General features: G+C 39.3%; 1 protein-coding gene across 1 annotated transcript in view; it reads left to right on the forward strand.

Annotated features, from left to right (window-relative positions):
* Positions 1-971: 971 nt before the first annotated feature.
* LOC307027747 (uncharacterized protein) overlaps positions 972-18,740 on the forward strand; it is a gene marked incomplete at its 3' end in the record, with an annotated part of 30,198 nt that continues 12,429 nt past the window's right edge. Inside the window, exons 1-8 of the mRNA XM_079696055.1 lie at positions 972-1,922; positions 2,012-2,118; positions 2,314-2,422; positions 3,158-3,249; positions 3,362-3,477; positions 4,546-4,685; positions 5,774-5,875; positions 5,967-6,068. Coding sequence (XP_079552181.1) covers positions 1,851-1,922; positions 2,012-2,118; positions 2,314-2,422; positions 3,158-3,249; positions 3,362-3,477; positions 4,546-4,685; positions 5,774-5,875; positions 5,967-6,068 — 840 coding nt within the window. The 5' untranslated portion in view covers positions 972-1,850. The remainder of the gene's footprint in view (positions 1,923-2,011; positions 2,119-2,313; positions 2,423-3,157; positions 3,250-3,361; positions 3,478-4,545; positions 4,686-5,773; positions 5,876-5,966; positions 6,069-18,740) is intronic.

The following is an 18,740-nucleotide window of genomic DNA, read 5'->3' on the forward strand; positions in this document are numbered from 1 at the left end:
ATTTTTTTTTTTTTAAATAAAAACAAGTGTTTTTTACATTTTAAAAACTGTTGTCTTCATTATAGCAAGGGGAGCGTGTCTGATACATGTGTATTACAGTCCTGCACATGCACTGTTGTCTTCATTATAACAAAGGGAGGGTAACAGTGAAGATGTATGATACATGTGTATTGAAACGTGCGTATTATACCCCCACAGAAACACAGAAACATGGAAACACAGAAACAAAGAAAACACTGAAACCACTGAAACACTGATCAGAACTGGTGATCAGCAATTGTATACGTTCAAATGTCTACTGTGAAGGATATCATAAAGCCTTAATGCAATTGAATGTAAAACAAAAAAGTTATGATTGATGAAAGTGGTAAATCGGTCAGATTTGACCCAAAGACATCAGGAGGGTTAACAATTACTTACCCTATATATATATATAGAATGTTAAAATGTCTCACTTCAGTTTGTTTTATAGCCAATCACCATTTTCTTCAAATATTAATTTTTTCTCCATATATAGGACATGGACCCTTTTCCCATCTGTTTGATCAAATGTTCATCCCCAAAGCAACAAAGAGAACCTGGAAGGTGAGCAGTTATTATTCCTATTGTCTGTATTGTGTGACATTATACCCAACAACAGAAATAAAACACATTTATAAAACCCAGCCAGCAGCTGCATGTCATGATCTGATCATATTTTTTTCGATCTGTAATTTTGACTGTTAACGTATTGCAATACTACATGGTACAAGTGTTTGTGTTCCACCTTAAAGTAAAAACTGCTCCACCAGTTGAAAATCTTCTCAAAGATTGTAGGTCACCCCTTTGAGGAATTCTATGAATCAACCTCCCATAATACCGTAGTGAGGCTGGCCATCAACATCTCTGATCCCCAACACGTTTTCAAATATTTCCCAAATTGGGATTAATAAAGTACTATCTTATCTTATCTTATCTTATATTTTGTTCTGAACAGTGAATAGGTCGGAGATACAAGGTCCCACGATTTAATAAAGTTAGACTGAAGCTCTCCTTTGTGCACCAGTCCATCCTCAACTTAAATACAGAGCTAAATCCCAAGTCAAATGTGCACTTGAGGGTCATGAGCATGTTTTCTCTTCAGTGATTGTTATGTTAAATGTTTGTTTCCTTGTATCGTGTCTTAATATTTGTCCCTGTTTGATGTTGCAAATAGAGCTGCTATGATGCAGGAAAAATGGCAGATTTGATCTGACAATAAAGAATTATCGTATCTTATTACACATGCAATATTTGACATTCAATACGGCATTGCCTTTAATTAATTAGTTGTATTTTGTTGTTTTTTTCAGTCAAAAGCAATAAAGCATAATCCTTTCCAAAATGATGCACTATTCCTTTAAGCACAATTGGTTGTGGCCTTCATGGTATTATGAGACACATGCAGGGTACTCTCTCAAAGGATAATAATATGTACTCTTAATTCAGGTGTTTCAGTTTAATAAAAGTGAAATAGACAACATTATCTATTTAACTTATCAACATGAAATATAAATATATATTGATTGATTGCACAATGTATTGACTTAAGAATAATGACACGCCTCACATGTATTGGATATTAATGGATTTTATTCTGATTTATTCAGTTTAAATAACCATTACAGCTGAGAAGAAATGTAAACTGTCATGTTTTCAGCAAAGCCAGGCTCTTTCTATTTAAACAGTGTGTCATTGTTCCTTTTTATCACTTTGAATTCTCATTCTAATATATCAATGAATTTGTGTACCTTGCAACATGAGGACAATTCTGTAAAAATGTTCGACCACCTGGTGAAACCGAAAGGGGATCTGGAGTGGATGATGAAGGCATGTGGCATGAAGCTGCCGAAGACTTGGTCTTCATCAAAGAGATTATTAAACCCCCGGAAGCTCAAGAGGAAGTTAGTCATGCAATTTGAATGTAATGATATCAGTTTTGACATCATAATTGCTACAATAGCCAATGTCTAATGCCAGCCACTCTGTGCAGTCATCTCCACAGTATAAAGAGCGTCTGAAGAAGAAGTCCTTCCTCTATGAGATTGTGGCCAACGAAAGAAACGGCATTGATGTGGACAAGTTTGACTACTTTGCCAGGTGGGGCTTGGTTCAACAGCTAGAGCAGTTCACTTTCTAATGCAATTAAACAAATGTGTATTATACAAATAAATAATACACATTTAGAACATAGTCCTGGTTATTTAAAGAACATGTAGCATTCTCCTAGTGTCTTAGATTGGTTTTTGTAATAAGCACATTTTCTTTACTTGTCTTGCCTTTGTCTCCTATCAGGGACAGCTACCACCTGGGCATCGAGAACAACTTTGACCATGGCCGCTTCATAAAGTTTGCCAGGGTGTGTGAGGTGGACGGGCAGAAGCACATCTGCACTAGAGACAAGGTGCTGACTTTGTTAAATCTGCTTTTTGATCAGCTTTTATAACAGCAATACAGTTAAATGATTAGTTAAAGGTGACCTATCATGCAAAATGCACTTTTGTACGTCTTTTATACATGAATATGTGTCCCCGGTGTTCCAGGAAACTCACCAAGTGTCAGAAAACACAACCCTCTCTATTTTCCTCCTTACCCAAATCTCTAAAAAAGGGGCTGCAATGGATCTGATACAGACTGATCCAGATTTGAACACTTCTGTGACGTCACAGAAGTGGCGCTACGGTTATTGGGCCAACTCCACCAATCAGGAGGAGACAGCCACGGACATTGCCGTTCGAAAGCGCTGGAGACGCTGTAGTACATATGCCAGGCCTGTAGATGGTGCTGTTCTCACAGAATCAGCCCATGAAAAGACAGTGTTAAATTGAGCGGAATGAGGAATGGCTAAAATGCATGATCTGTTTGGTATTTTGAAAAATAAAAAGTATAAATATGCCTTATATAGGTATGGTCCTACACTATATTATTCAAATATAGCATGATAGGTCCACTTTAAGTTAGAGCGGCTGTGGCTCAGTGGATAGAGTGCGTTGTGTCCCTGGGCAAGACACTTCACCCCAAATTGCTCCTGTGGGGATTGTCCACAGTGCTGAATGTATGTATGTCGCTTTGGATAAAAGCGTCTAACAAATGACATGTAATGTAATTAGTGGTAACGTATAGACAATTCTGTTAACAGGAGGTGAACAATCTCTATGACTTGTTCCACACGAGGTACTCTCTCCACAGAAGAGCCTACCAGCACAAAGTGGTTCAGATCATAGAGCATATGTGAGTATATTCACTTCTCACGTTGGTACTCTGATTTTAATAATTGAATTTGCTTCATAATCAAATATTTTGTATGGTATGCATAAAGTGATAACATATTACTTTCATCCAGGATTGCAGAGGCCTTTTTAAAGGCAGACAAGCACATCCAGATTGAAGGCTCAGAAGGGACGATGTTCACCCTCTCCACAGCCATAGGTGACATGGAGGCCTACACCAAGCTGACAGGTCAGCAGAAACCACTTTGTGCTGTGAGCTTGTCTTTTAACAATAAAGCAAAGCATTATTCATAAACTTACTATGTATTTTTGATCCATTAGAGATACAGGCTCTCACAAACACTCCTCTAAAAAGCACCGCAGGTCCTCACAGTGAATTAATTATCAAAAGAAGATGGGAAAAAAAGTCTTGATGAATTTAAGTAAAAATAGCATAACAAAATCCAACATCTGTTTACAAATGTATGCACTATAATCCATGTCTCGTTTATCCAACACTTCATTGGAGAGGAAACTTACTATTTGAAACACTTCTGCATAATCAGTTGCACTGGGGAACTACTCGTCTGTGCGAGTACTGTTTATGCAGAAATTATCATTTTGGTGCTACATATTCCTTTTATCTTGTTAGTATGTTTAACAACACAACAAAATAAATTCACTCGTGTGTTTAGTACTTACTGTCACTGGGGTAATGAGTTTGGCCAGGGCATGACACAAGGACATGCTAATGAATACAGGCACATTAGGGCAGATTAACTCACCATTTAATCCTTTCCTTCACCTTTACAGTTTTTTAAAGGTTAAGTAAATACACTGTTGTGTTCTGTGTATATAGACTGTATGGGTATATATCATAGGTATATATGCATGTAGGAGCCCCTAGTGGTGAGTGTTAATAGTGCAGCTTTATTTATCACAGGAAATAGTCATACAGGAAGTTGTGTCAGTCAGTTGGGAAATTACCGAAATTACATATGGCAGTCCTGTTTGTTAGCTCAACAACCATTGGCAATTTAGATTCAAAGTAATGCTCTTCAGCTCACGGAGAAACAACAACTTGCCATTCTGGTTACAGATGATACAGACAATTTGGTTTAGCAAATACAATTTGCTGAAATTTCGTAAAGGAGTGTTTTCATAATTTTAAGAACAAATTAAAGTAGAACAAATGTTATCACAAAGGTATACTGCTTACTGTAGATGTTGTCAGCCATGCTTCTCGGTTTACAGTGTCAGTGACTTAGTTTTTAACTTTTTTTTCCTTACTTGCTCTTCTGTCCCGTTTGTCCTTTAGATTGTGTATTTGACCAAATACTCAACTCCACAGGCACAGAGGATGATCTCAGAGAGACCAGGGAGATTCTAAAAAAAGTTGTTGATCGTGAACACTACAGATGTCTGGGTGAAATCAAGCCTGAAGGAACCCCAAACGAGGTGTGCAGTAATGTTTTTGTTCCTGTATTACATCACATACAGTATGTGTAATAATTTATCCCCAGGGATCGCACAGCAGGAAAAAATATGAGTAATCTCTTCATCAAAAGAGATTAAGGCAGGAGAGGGCAAAAGCGTAACCTTAATTTTTTTAAATAACAGTTATTTTCTTAATGTATTTAAACATTAAACTCAGGAAAGCTTTATTTGCAAAGGTTTAGCATTAGCAAAAGCGGTGCTGTCTTCTTTTGAATTTGTCCTCGATTATTCCAAATTAAAGTTTGTTAAAACAGAGCAATGCTACTATTGTGGTTGAAGCACATGCTTGTTTCTGTTGTCTATATCGCTTTACATTGCCTCTTTCATTATTGTACATGGCTTTTACGCAGACTATCCTATAAGATACAATTCCTAGAATTTTTGTTTAGAGGATGCTATGCCTTATGAGCAAGAAAGATCATAGGATCACATATCACTTAGACTGCATCCACAGTAAACCACTGCGTAAAAAAAGCCTTGTGTTCAGGGTGGTTTTTATAGAGACCTATGCCAGCAGTGAACAATAAAATAAATGGCATCATTTTATTTGGAAATTAAGAAATCTGCGCCTCAAAGCCAACATCTGGTGAAGTGTGAGTCAGGTGCCTGACTAATAATTATGTCCAAAGTATGACATAATCAATGATAAAATGATTAACTTATTATTATGTGGGGTGTGACCAAACAATCTTTAATACTGATTAAAACAATCTGTTTGATATGACCTGCTGAACTGACATTTAAATGAGAGATAACAGAGACATTTAGGAGCAACATAAACTTTTAATAAACTGCAACACAGACCAATGCACTGTAAAAGGTTTGCATCAAGAATACATTCTAATACATTGTTTTGAAAAGGCCTGTTGTCGGGTGAGAGCAAATCTTTGGTTTGAGTTTGAACAGACAGCCGAAACCGAGAAACAAAGATGTTTGATTTTAATTGACCTGCTTAATGTGGACCTCCTCTTACTGTGTTTTATCACGGTGGAAAGAACTGCAAATGTATTTCATCTCTCACTTCTCAACCCTTGTCCTTCCTTCTTAAGGATGAGATATCTCAGTCGAGAAAGCACCTGGCTGCAGCCCTCCCACTCCCACGAGAGGGAGCTGAGGCTGACGGGCTGACAGAGGAGGAATTTGAAGTTTTAGTGAGTTTTTCGTGTAGTTACTTTTGCTCCGCTAATCCATTGATTTACTTTTGAATAAAAAACACGCTTCTGTCTCAACCTTCTCTTCTAGGCTGTTACTTTGGACTATGGCAGGAAGGAAGAAGACCCCATCGATAGTATGGACTTCTACAGCAAGAAATACCCTACCCAAGTAAACAAAAAGAAAGAACAGGTCAGAACAATGACGACAAAAATCTCAATCTTAATCTTTTTGTGTGAGCTTTTTAGAGTTATCTCTTTCTCTTCTCTGCACAGCAACAGTCCTCTATAAAACACACACACACACATTTGCCCCTGTGTCCACTCCTGCAAACGACTCTGTACTTTGCATGACCGTACCTAAAAGCTTGTATAAAGAACTACTAAGACTATTCTGTTTGCTTTCACCTGTTTATTATTGATTACTCTAATTGTACATCTTTACAGTATTGACAAGGTTAAAATATCCACGACAGTTACTTTACAGTATACTTCACTACATTTTTAAATCAAATAATGTATTTTTTTACTCCTCGACATTTTTCGACAGCTTTAGTTGCTAGTAACTTTGCAGATTCAGACAATTAAAACAAAATATATAAAAGAAACTAGTCAATGATAATGGATTACGTCAGCTGGCAATACATTAAGCACAGTTTCCAGCTTCAACATTAATCATTAAAGACTATCAGCAGTTATATTGTAATATGATTTATTCTGCACAATAACTAATTTCACTTTGTACTTAAAGGTCTCCTATTATACTGTTTTCCATCAATATATTATGGGTCTCAGATACTGTACATGTCTCTGAAGTGTTTGGCTCCAAATACCAAACATATCATGCATTGTAGCATCCCATAATCCCCTCTGTTTCAGCCCTGTTTCAAAAGTGCTGATTCTCTGTCTGTTACTTTAGATGAAAATAAGGAGCCCCTCCCCACGCCCCTCTGAGAGATATTTGGTTGAAAAGAACATAATGGTGCTCTAGGAGGAGATTCTGATGATAAGGTCGTTATGACATCATAAAGTTGCCAAAATCTGATCAGCTTCTTTTATATAAATGGATCAGGACAAAAAGAGAGCAAACATTTTTTCCTGAAACGTTCAGAATCTCTTTACACAGAGGGAACACATGTTTATGTATAAAAGACATTAAGAAGTGGATTTTTCCTAATAGGTGACGTTTAACTTGGCGATTTACCACTGGGTCCCATCGCGTGTCGATGCTCCTCGCTCCCTCAACACGTGTGTTTCAATGATCCCTCCATTCATACTTTATCACAATAGTTCTACACACAGGAATATCGTTTTTTTTTTAAAACGCCGGCACTGCATGTTCTCCATCTTTGTCACTGAACGTAATCCGGGGTTTTGGCGTCACTTCTCTGGCCTCATTCGCTGCACTATATTTGGCTCCACTTTCCGCGTGCTCCCCCATTGCGTCAAGTTCTCTACAAGCAGCGAACAAGTGACCGGAAACTAAGTGTTGAAATAAAATCATAAAACAGATTTAAGTAAAAAACTGTGATTTATTAATGTTCACAAATAGGCTATAAATGATTGTGTTAAGCAATGATGTGTTACTGTTTTATTTTACAGCAGCAGCCGGTCATGCTGGACCCAAACCAACACTTTTATATTAAAATACTTTATTGTATTTAATACTTATATATGTTACCCATACATTTCAAGGCTTTTATTAGTCATACGTACATAGCTACAGTGTAGTTATGACGATGAAAATCTTAGGTCTCAGGCTCCACCAACAGTGCAACACAATAAAACAGGAAAACAGAAAAAATATAGTGCAAGTAAATACAAAAAGAAAAATAGTAAAATAGTGCAATAAGAGTCTATAATACAAGTGATTGGAATATGAAATAATAGATACTTTTTTTTAAGTTGCAGCCAGATGAATGTTATGGATGTTGTTTCAAGTTCAGGTGTTTAATAGTCTTATGGCCTGTGGGATGAAGCTGTCCCTGAGTCTGGTGGTTTCAGTCCTGATGCTAAGGTACCGCCTGCCAGACGGCAGTAGACAGAACAGTTTGTGGCTGGGGTGATGGAGGTCTTTTGTAATCCTGAGAGCTTTCTTCCTGAGCCGCTGGGAGTAAAGGTCCTCCATGGATGGCAGCTCCGTCCTGATGTTCTGTGCAGTTTTCACCACCCTCTGTAAAATCTTACGATTGAGGGCGGTGCAGCTGCCGTACCAGGCCGTGATGCAGCCAGTCAGGATACTCTCTATGGTGCACCTGTAGAAGTTGCAGAGTATCCTGGAGTCCATGTTGAACCTCCTCAGCCTGCGGAGGAAGAAGAGCCGCTGTTGAGCTGTTTTGGTGATGGTGGTCGTGTGAAGAGTCCATGTCAGGTCCTCACTGATTTGTTTGCACTTCGTTGTTTTGTCACCTATTTGCCTCACATGTCTTTAAAGAGGACATATCATGAGATCTTTTATAGCCAACCAAGCCACAAATCATACAAACCCGGATGTTTTAGTGGGCTGCTTTGGTCAGAAAACATGAGATTCAACAAGCCACTCAGATGTATCCCCCCGATCTGATGTCACATGCAAGCTCATTAAAATATACTTTTGAGAACTACCTGTTGACAGAGTCACATGTATAGCAATAAACTGGTCATGACGACGAGGTCTTCTTTAGCCTTAACTGGCGTGGTTTATTTTCATATGTGCATTTGCACCACTTGACCTGCTCTCCATGAGAGCTAGAGAGAGAGAGAGATAGAAGGGGAGGGAACAATCCCTTATATCTGATACCTGACATCAGCTACAATAGCTGCGCCTCCTTACGCCTATAGCGCCCTCTTACTGTGGAACAGTTATAGTGCAGTTACATGCAGACATATTAATACTTAAACTTAATAAGGGCTTCTTCAGCCATAAGCGCAGCAATAGTGGAGGGGTTGCCATTCTCTTTGCGAGGGGCTTTACAACCTTCTCCTGTACGGTCGATGAGGTCATCCCAGGACACTTGCTCAAAACAAATGCTGAATTTGAAAAAGTTAAAATATGTTTTAGAAATATTTATGCTCCCAGTGTGGGCGCAGAGAGGCTTTTGTTTTTTGAGAAACTGAAACACACTCTTAGCACCTGTGATAGTGAGGAGTATCTGTTCCTGGGGGGTGACTTCAACTGCACAGAGAACCCTGTGCTGGATAGGAACCACCAGGAACCGCATGCTGCCTCGAAGAGTGCCTTAATAAGATTAACAGAAAGCTTTGAGCTGTGTGATGTTTGGAGGCACTTCCACCCGGGCCAGCGGCAGTACACGTGGGTGCACTCTAGGGATAACCTGTTGTCTCTGGCTAGGCTGGATCGTGTCTATGTTTTTAATCATCACATTAATGTAAGCAGAAGCTGCTCCATCAGTCCAGTGGGAATCTCTGACCAGTCCCTCGTCCAATCTCAGTTTTTATTAATCATGTTAAGTGTAATAGTGCGTATTGGCACTTTAATGCTTCTCTGTTGGCCGACAACCATTTTAAAAATGTTTTTTAATTATTTTGGGAAAACTACCGTTTACCTAAGAGTGAGTACAATTCTCTTCAGCAGTGGTGGGATGTAGGTAAAGTGAAGATCAAGCAGCTTTGCCTACAGTACACTTTCAATGTCACAAAGGACATGGCTAGATCTCTGGGAGCTCTGGAGAGAGAAGTGGTGGAGCTGCAGGGATTGGCAGACTCCACAGGAGAGCGAGAACATGTTGAAGTTTTCAAAAGTAAAAACTCAGCTCTGTCTGACCTGCTGGGGTTTTCTGCTCAGGGTGCTCTGGTCAGATCCCGGTTTCAGAACATCGTGAAAATGGATGCTCCCTCTCACTTTTTCTTTGGTCTAGAGCGTAAGAATGGTCAGAGGAGGCTGATGCACTCCCTGCGATCCAATGCTGGGCAGCTGCTTCAGGAGTCCGCCGACATTCGTCAGTGTGCTGTGGAGTTCTACAAAGAGCTCTACAAAACAGAGTTCCAGGCCGAGCCAGAGGTGGCGCAGTCCTTCTATGAGGGCCTTCCTAACGTCCCTGAGGAGGACCATGCTGAGCTGGAGGTGGAGCTCTCTGCCCAGGAGCTGCAGGAGGCCCTGCAGAGCATGCAGAGTGGGAAGGCTACTGGCATAGACGGCCTGCCTGCAGACTTCTATAAGGCTCTCTGGCCGGTTATAGGTGACGACCTGCTGTGTGTGCTCAGAGACAGTCTTAGTAACGGGAGGTTGCCTCTGAGTTGCAGGAGAGGTGTGCTCACTCTCCTCCCTCAGAAAGGAGACCTGCAGGAGATTAAGAACTGGCGTCCTGTGTCTCTACTCTGTACCGACTACAAGCTGCTTTCCAAAGTGTTAGCGACGAGGCTGAGAAAAGTGATGGAGCATGTCATTCACGTAGACCAGACATACTGTGTACCCAGCAGGTTGATAACTGACAACGTGACTCTAATTCGAGATGTTTTGGACCTCTCCGGTTCATTGGGCTGTGAGCTTGGTCTGATTTCTCTAGACCAAGAAAAGGCTTTTGACCGAGTTGAACACCAGTACTTGTGGCAGACGCTGGAAGCTTTTGGGTTCAGCTCTGGTCTCATAGCCAAGATCCAGGTCTTGTACAAGGACATTGAGAGTGTACTGAAGATAAACGGTAGTTTGTGTGCTCCTTTTGAAGCTCAGAGAGGAGTCCGACAGGGCTGCTCTTTGTCCGGGATGCTCTACTCCCTGGCCATAGAGCCCTTTTTACACCGGTTAAGGTCAAAGTTACAGGGTTTCTCTTTTCCTGGCTGTAGGGATGTTTTTAAATTGTCTGCGTATGCGGATGACATAATGGTTTTTGTTAAAAAACAAGATGACATCAATGTTTTAAATGAAACTGTGAGCAATTTTTGCAAAATCTCATCTGCTCGAGTCAACTGGGGGAAAAGTGAGGCCTTAGCAGTAGGAGAGGGCAGTATTGACAGCTTGTTGTTACCTGGGGGCCTTGGTTGGAAAAGGGAAGGGGTAAAGTACCTGGGTATTTATCTTGGTGATGACATGTTTTGTTTGAAAAACTGGGACGGGCTTATAGAGAAAGTGGAAGGCCGATTAAAGAAGTGGAAGTGGACCCTTCCCAAACTTTCTTTTAAAGGGCGTATCCTTATTTTAAACAACCTTGTTTCCTCCATGCTGGCTCACCGGCTGGCATGCACCGACCCACCCGTAAACCTGCTGTCCAGGGTGCAGGCTCTCATGGTGGACTTCTTCTGGGACCGCATGCACTGGGTCCCTCAGAGCATCCTGTTCCTGCCAAAGGAGGAGGGGGGACATGGCCTGGTTCACCTGGCAAGCAGAGGGGCTGCTTTCAGGCTCCGGTTCGTCCAGAGGTTCCTGACTGGACCTGCTGACCTGGTCTGGAGACCCGTAGCTCGGGCCTTATTGGAACGCTGTGGTGGGCTGGGTCTGGCTGAGTCGCTGTTCCTAATGGACCTAAAAGGATTACGCCTGAACAATCTCTCGGGTTTCGATGGAGTTCTCGTCAAGGTGTGGGGACTACTCAAAAAAGAGAGACCAGAGTGCTGTGGCTCACTGTTCTGGCTCCTCAGAGAGCCGGTGGTCCGTGGATCTCGGTGTGTGTGTGTGGAGTAGGGCCTTCTCTACAACAGAGACTCTGTGAGGAGAGGATCCTCACGCTGGGCCAGGGGGTGGAGGTGTGTGGCCCCCGTCTGGACAACGCTGCAGGCCTGGCCTCACGTCTGAGCCTCAGGTCAGTCCGGGTGGTCAGCCTCCTGCTGCAGAGCTGGAAACAGCAGCTAAGCCAATCAGAGCTGGCGCTGATCGCTGCTCACTGTAACAGACTGAAGTCTTCATATGACAATGACTCTTTTCCAGAGATGCAATGTTTTCCTGACCTCAGTTTTGAGTTTTTTTTTGTTAAAGTTGGACAATGTTACTGATTTTAAGTTTAGCACCATGTCCAACAAAACATTTTATTATTTGGTGACAAAGGTGCTGAATCAGAGCAGACTCCAGGAGCGAGTGGACACCCGGTGGAGAGCCCACCTGGGCTCAGAGGCCTGAGTGGAGAGCGCTCTACAAGCCTCCGCTGACTAAGAGGGGTGGGGACCTCCAGTGGAGGATTCTCCACGCTGCGGTAGCTGTAAATGCGTTTGTTTCAGTTATCAACCCTACAGTGTCTGACGCCTGTCCTTTCTGTGTACAGAGGGAAACCATTTTTCATTGTTTTACGGAATGTGGTCGACTCCTTTGTCTTTTTCAGTTACTCAGATGTTGATTTTGTTATGTGTTTTTTTCTAAGACAATGTTCATTTTGGGTTGTAGGTACAGTCAGAAGCAAAAGTGCAAAAGCCAGCTTTTGAATTTTTTGTTGGGGCAGGCTAAAATGGCAATTTACCTCAGCAGGAAGAATAAAGTTGCGGAATCATTGGATACCGACGCAGTTTCGATTTTCAAGCGGATGGTTAAAGCAAGACTGAAAGCGGACTACGGTTACTTTTGTTTAACAAAAAATGTCGGAGAATTTGAGGCCATGTGGTTTCTTAAAAATGCTTTGTGTTTTGTGGAGAATGAGGATCTTATGTTCAGTCGTTGTCTGAACTGACCATGTGTGTCAATGTGTCTGTTTGGTTATTTGCTTTGTGAATAAAAGTGGTTTGAAAAATAAAAAATAAAAGAATCTCTCTCTCTCTCTCTCTCTCTTTCTCTCCCTCGCTGTAATGAGTTGATTATACTTCTTAATGTCAGTCTTAATAATAAAAGTATGTTGGTGCATCATGGCATGTGGCTCATAAAAAAAAAGTACAGCTATTATCTACCTCTGCATTAGCATTTTATGAGTTGAATGGTGTCTGTAGCTGCTTTTAGCTACAAAAACCAAGTAAGTGTTGCTGAACGGAGAAATGTAGAAAAGTGAAATTATTTGAACAAAATTGTTACAGCTCAAATGCATTGCAATGACTTTGTTGAAAACTTGAAAGTGAAATGTTAAACTGGAAGAGTAGGAACAATTATGAAGAAGGTTAATATTTAAATGATAAGGTTTACAAAAGGTATAAACAACAAATTGTAAAGCCTCAATGTCCTGAAATAGCTGAATAATTAATAGTTGAATGGTTTCTGTAGCTGAAAACAACTTATTTTATCTGAAGAAAAAACATATTCATTTCATTTCATATCATATCATTTTGTTTTAAAAAACTTGTTGCTTCAATGGGGATGTGCAATTTTGTGCAGAACCTTTATTGAAAACCAGGAAAAGTAAGCAGGTTTGGAAAACAAACTAAGGGATGGGACACACACCGAAGGCACACAGTACAAACATCAGCAAGTTATAGGTGCAAACAAACAATCTTCAGAGGGTGGGTCTGAGTCCTCCTGACCGGGTCCGGTAACAGGAGGGGCCATATGAGTGTAATACAACTGTGAAGTGTCAGTGGTTAACACATCTGAACCCTCTGAACCACTATCTGAAGCAGTCAATGGCCTAAAATGATACAAGCCGCGATACGCGCTTGACCAGAAACTTCCTGGATGACTCAAACCGTGTTCCGAAGCCTCGGCTCGTCACATCACTAGCTGTCACCCTGGCTTTGCCACAAGCTATTGTTGATTGACTTGGTTAAGGTGTGCCACCTTCGTGTATGTTGAAAAATAATGAAATAAAGTGATATATGTTTAGTATGTACATAATGTGTTTTTAAAATGTTTTAATATACTATGTCGAAATGAATTATTGTATAGAAAAATAGGATACAAAAAAAAAGTCATGGTATAGCATAACAAAATAAAATAAATCAAATGAAATTATTCATTATATGTCCAAACATTTTTAATATATATTTATATATGAAAATAAAAAATAAAAATAAAAGTATGTTGAAAATATGGAAAAAGTGTGATAAAATAAGATGTGGGAAAAATACAATCTCGTACGCCGAAAAATAAAAAAACATCAACAAGAAAACAGTACAAATATATTTCTAACAAAAAATAATTTAAAAGAACTGAAAAATGTAAGGTATGTTGCAACATTTGCTGCTACAGTGGACGCAGTTACCTTTACACGTGTCTCCCCCTTTAACACTGTCATTATCCTTTAAAGTCTAATCTGACCCAAAAATATTCTTTAAGAAGAAAAAAAAAAAAGTCATTGTATGTAATGCTCGAAAATACCATGAAAAAAACTAAAACAAAAAAACTCATATAACTATAAAATGTGTTTTACAGTATGTCGAAAATATCTCAATAAAAGACATAGTCTAATAATATATCGAAAATAAAAAAAAAGGTAAATAGTAAATAGCAGAGTGTCCAAACGGTCATAGTGTGTTGAAAATATAGAGAAAAAGAGGTAAAATAATAGAATATTAAGAAAATATCATGAAGGAGGTCAAAATATGAAAACGGTTATTGTATACACCAGTATGTTGAACAAATCCTAGTCATAGTATAGTATTTCATATATTTAATTTAAAAAGAGTCACAGTGTAGAATGTCCGAACATTTATTTTAAAAGTACTAGTGTAGTGCATGCCAAAAGTATCTTGAAAAAAGTCCAAGTATAGTATGTAGTTAAGAATGATATTATATAGTTTGTCTGTAATGTCAGTATAGGATTTCTAAACATATTAAAGAAAGTCATAGTCTGTCTAAAATATCTTGAAAAAGTCATGACATTGTGTGTGGAGATGGTTTTGAATATACACATCAGTATGTTAAAAAGCCAAATTGTATCAAGTGCATCAGACAACTCAAATTACTCCATTCAAACCATATTTCTAAATAAGTAAAGAATGGTCATAGTATATAGCCGGGCTATTTAATAGTTTTTGAATGGGGGCAGTTGATGAACTGATCCAAAATAAGGGCTCAAGAAAAATATGCCTTGAACTATGAGCAATCAATTTAATAGCTACAGATAAAGTAGTGTACTACAACATAGGATTGCTTATATTGTATGTTGTAAGAGCATGACACAAAAATCAGGGAACCACATGCCCAAGGCATTCCTACATTTAGAGGACATTCAGAACTCAGTACATGTGAACCATAAACTCATTTAACTATTAACATCAATGTAAGTGCACACACCAGCGCAAACAAAACTAACCTAAAAAACAGTCTTGTGTGCATTATGGTTTTGAATAAACACATCACTATCTTAAAAAAAGTCAAACTATAAAGTGCATCAGACAGCTTAAATTACTCCATTTGAACTATAGCTAGAACTTTACTATTTGTAACTAAAGTAATTGAACCTAAGTGAATCCAACCTAAGGAGTGGGCATTACAGTTAGGAACTAGCTTACTTTTTAACATTCTACTCAAAGGGCCTGTATATATATTACCTCTGCCAACCGCATAACCCTGGTATATGTCAACTAGTCATTATAATATTATGTATATGTATCAACAACAAAAACTAAAAAGTACTAGTATGGTATATCCAGGTATCATGGCTTATTTTATTTAAGTATTTGCGGTCGGGCATCTTGGATATGTCTGGACATATCGAAATACTTGAATCTTGGAACTGATGACTGACAGTGGCCAAAATGTTTTGTTTTTATGTTCTGGTGGTAACAAGTGTTTCCCAACAACATATAATATTGGGGTCTGATCATTTTGTTTGCTCTAACCTAGCTTTATTTCTGGGTTGTTTTTATATTCACACCACACCAGTATTTAGCCAACGTTGCATTGTGTATTTTTTTTTTTTAATTATATTTATTGGGTTTTTCAACATAGAAAGAACATACAGTTATACATACATACATTGACACATGGAAAAATAACCCTTCCCTCCCCCCACCCTCAACATCGGACATTCAGGGAAACCTCACAGATTGAAATAAAACAGGAGTAAATACAATCAGATATAAGTAAAGGATGTGAAACAATAATACAAAAAATGTATATGAAAGAATAATTAGTTTCTATATTTAGATATAATCATTATCGTTATTATTATAAGCAGCATTGTTATTATTCCTTATTATCTATCAGTGTTTGATAGCGATATCCATCAATTTCACTCATCAATTTCAGTTTGATCACTTTCAAGGAAGTGCATGAATGTGTCCCATATTTCCTTAAACTTATTTACTTTCTTTTTGATCACATAGGTTAATTTTTCCAAAGCGAGGCAGGAAGCCATTTCCCGCAGCCACAATGCAGGTGTAGGACCATCCGTATTTTTCCACCTCAGTGCTATTACTCTCCTAGCCTGAAGTAGGCAAATATCAATCAAGGGCACTGCTTTACGGCTTGGTACAAATTGGTCAGGATATATACCTAATATACAGAGCTTTGCGTCGAGAGGAATCTGTATAGCAGTTACACGTACAATCAAGTTAACTATATCTTTCCAGAATGATTGGATTTGTTGGCATTCCCACATACAGTGCAGCAGAGTACCAACATTATCTTCACATTTGGAACAGTTATCAGGAATGTTAGGATTATACAGATTCAGTTTAACAGGTGTAACATAGATTCTGAACAGCCATTTATATTGTATCAGTTTCAGTGCAGTGTTTATAGTCTGGGTTTGTGCCTTTAAACAAGCATTTTCCCACTCAGTCTCTGTAATGTCTACTTTCAAATCATCTCTCCAAGCATTGAGTCTTGAGTGTGAGTTGTCCTTTGATTTGGACCGCAGCAGAACATAAATGACTGATAGTTGGCCTCGAGCATCCATATAATTTAGAGTGGCTCTCTCCACAACTGACAAGGGTGGCTCATCTAAGCATTTAGTCTGCGCTGATATGAAGCTCCTTAACTGCAGGAATTTAAAGAAGTGACTTCTAGGGATGGCATATCTATGAACCAACTGATCAAAGGACATAAGTTTTCCTTCTGTATACAAGTCTTTTATTCTACTCAGACCCTTGGCAGCCCATTGTTTGAATCCCCCATCTGCTCTTCCGGGGACAAAGTTGTCATTACCCCATATTGGGGAGAACTGGGATAGTTTGGGAGCATCTCCTATATAGACATGTGCTTCATGCCAAACAGAAACAGTATTTTTAACAAATGGGTTTTTTGTCTGTTGTTTTAGTTTTTTAGCATGAGCAGAATAGATATATGACTGGAGGGATAGGCCCGGTGCTCTATTGCGTTCAATGTCTAGCCATGCTGGAGGGTCAGAGGAGGAGAAGTAAAACATGGCTGTGCGCAGCTGCGCTGCCCAATAATACAATTGTAGATTAGGTACTTGAAGTCCCCCTCTATCATAAGGCAGATGTAAAAGGGAGAGCCGTAGTCTTGCACGCCTGTTGTTCCATATGAATTTTGAGAAGAGCTGCCTGAGCTTACAAAAAAATGATTGTGAAAGAGGGAGAGGAATAGACTGAAACAGGTTAAGACATTTTGGAAGAATAGACATTTTAAGAATATTAATACGGCCTAACATGGAGGTGGGCATTGGCATCCATCTATTCAGAGATTCTGTTACTGATTGTATTATGGGGTCATAATTGGAGGGGACAATATTCTCAATTTCCGGGACGATTTTTATTCCTAGGTATATAAAACCCTCCCGAGTAGCTGAAAAGGGGGTGGGTATCCCTGGGTTTTGTCTCTCATTTTTATTTAAAAACAATATAGTGGATTTAGAATTATTGACCTTATATCCAGAGAATTCCCCAAATGAATTGATTAGGCTAACAAGTGTTGGGATAGATGTTCTCAACTTGGACAGAAAAATAATAATATCATCCGCAAATAAGGAAATCATATGCTCAGATTCACCTATCCTCACACCCGAAATGCTCTGATGTTGCCGGATAGCCAAAGCTAGTGTTTCAATAGCAAACGGAAATAAAAGAGGGGGTAGGGGGCATCCTTGTCTTGTGCCTCTGTGTAGGCTAAACGGTTTGGATATCATTTTATTTGTTAATACCTCATTTGAGATATTTTCCACCCATCCCAAATCTCCTCAAGACTTCCATCAGGTATTTCCATTCAATCCTGTCAAAGGCTTTTTCAGCATCCAACGACAGGATTGCAGTGTCTTTAGCATCACTCCTTTCATGAAGTATATTAAGCACTCTGCGAATATTATGAAAAGCTTGACGCCCTTGAACGAAGCCATTCTGGTCATTGGAGATTAAGGATGGTACATATGATTCTAGCCTTCTTGCCAAAGTTTTACACAGAATTTTTGTGTCACACAACACATTAAGGATATGGGACGATAGGACCCCCTTTCTGTTGGTGGTTTACCAGGTTTTGGGACCAAGGTGATAATTGCAGACCGTAAAGATGGTGGCAGAGTACCCAACTCATATGCCTCTTCAAACATATCTAATAGAGGGGGGAGTAGTTTGTCTGGAAACAATTTATAAATCTCTATAGGGATCCCATCTGGTCCTGGTGTCTTCCCGCTTCTCATATTCCGCAAGGCTTCCGACATTTCCTTAACAGTTAAATATGTATCCAATTCAGTCTTATCCTGCTCTGTCATAGTTGGGATTTCTAACTGATCTAGGAATTCAGATTGTACCTGAGTATTATCTGGGTATTCTGAACTATAAAGGGATTCGTAGAATATTCTAAAGGAGGAGTTTATTTCAGCTGGATCTACTGTATTGTTTCCGTTATCTAATTTGATTGAGTTTATAGCTCTATCCGATTGCATTTTCTTTATTCTCCATGCAAGAAGCTTGCCAGCTTTGTCACCTTGGTCATAGTAAGATTGCTTTAACCAAAGGAGGTTTGCTGCAATTTTACTAGCAGATAGCTCTTTATACTTAGCTCTCAACAGAAGGAGCTCTTTATGTTTCTCTGGTATATCATTTTGGTATAGGTCAAGTTCCAGAGTTTTAATTTGAGCCTCAAGGTTGGTTAACTCTTTATAGTGAGCTTTTGATTTAA

The sequence above is a fragment of the Notothenia rossii genome, assembly GCF_949606895.1.
Source record: "Notothenia rossii genome assembly, contig: scaffold_339, whole genome shotgun sequence".
Classification (NCBI taxonomy): Eukaryota; Metazoa; Chordata; class Actinopteri; order Perciformes; family Nototheniidae; genus Notothenia; species Notothenia rossii.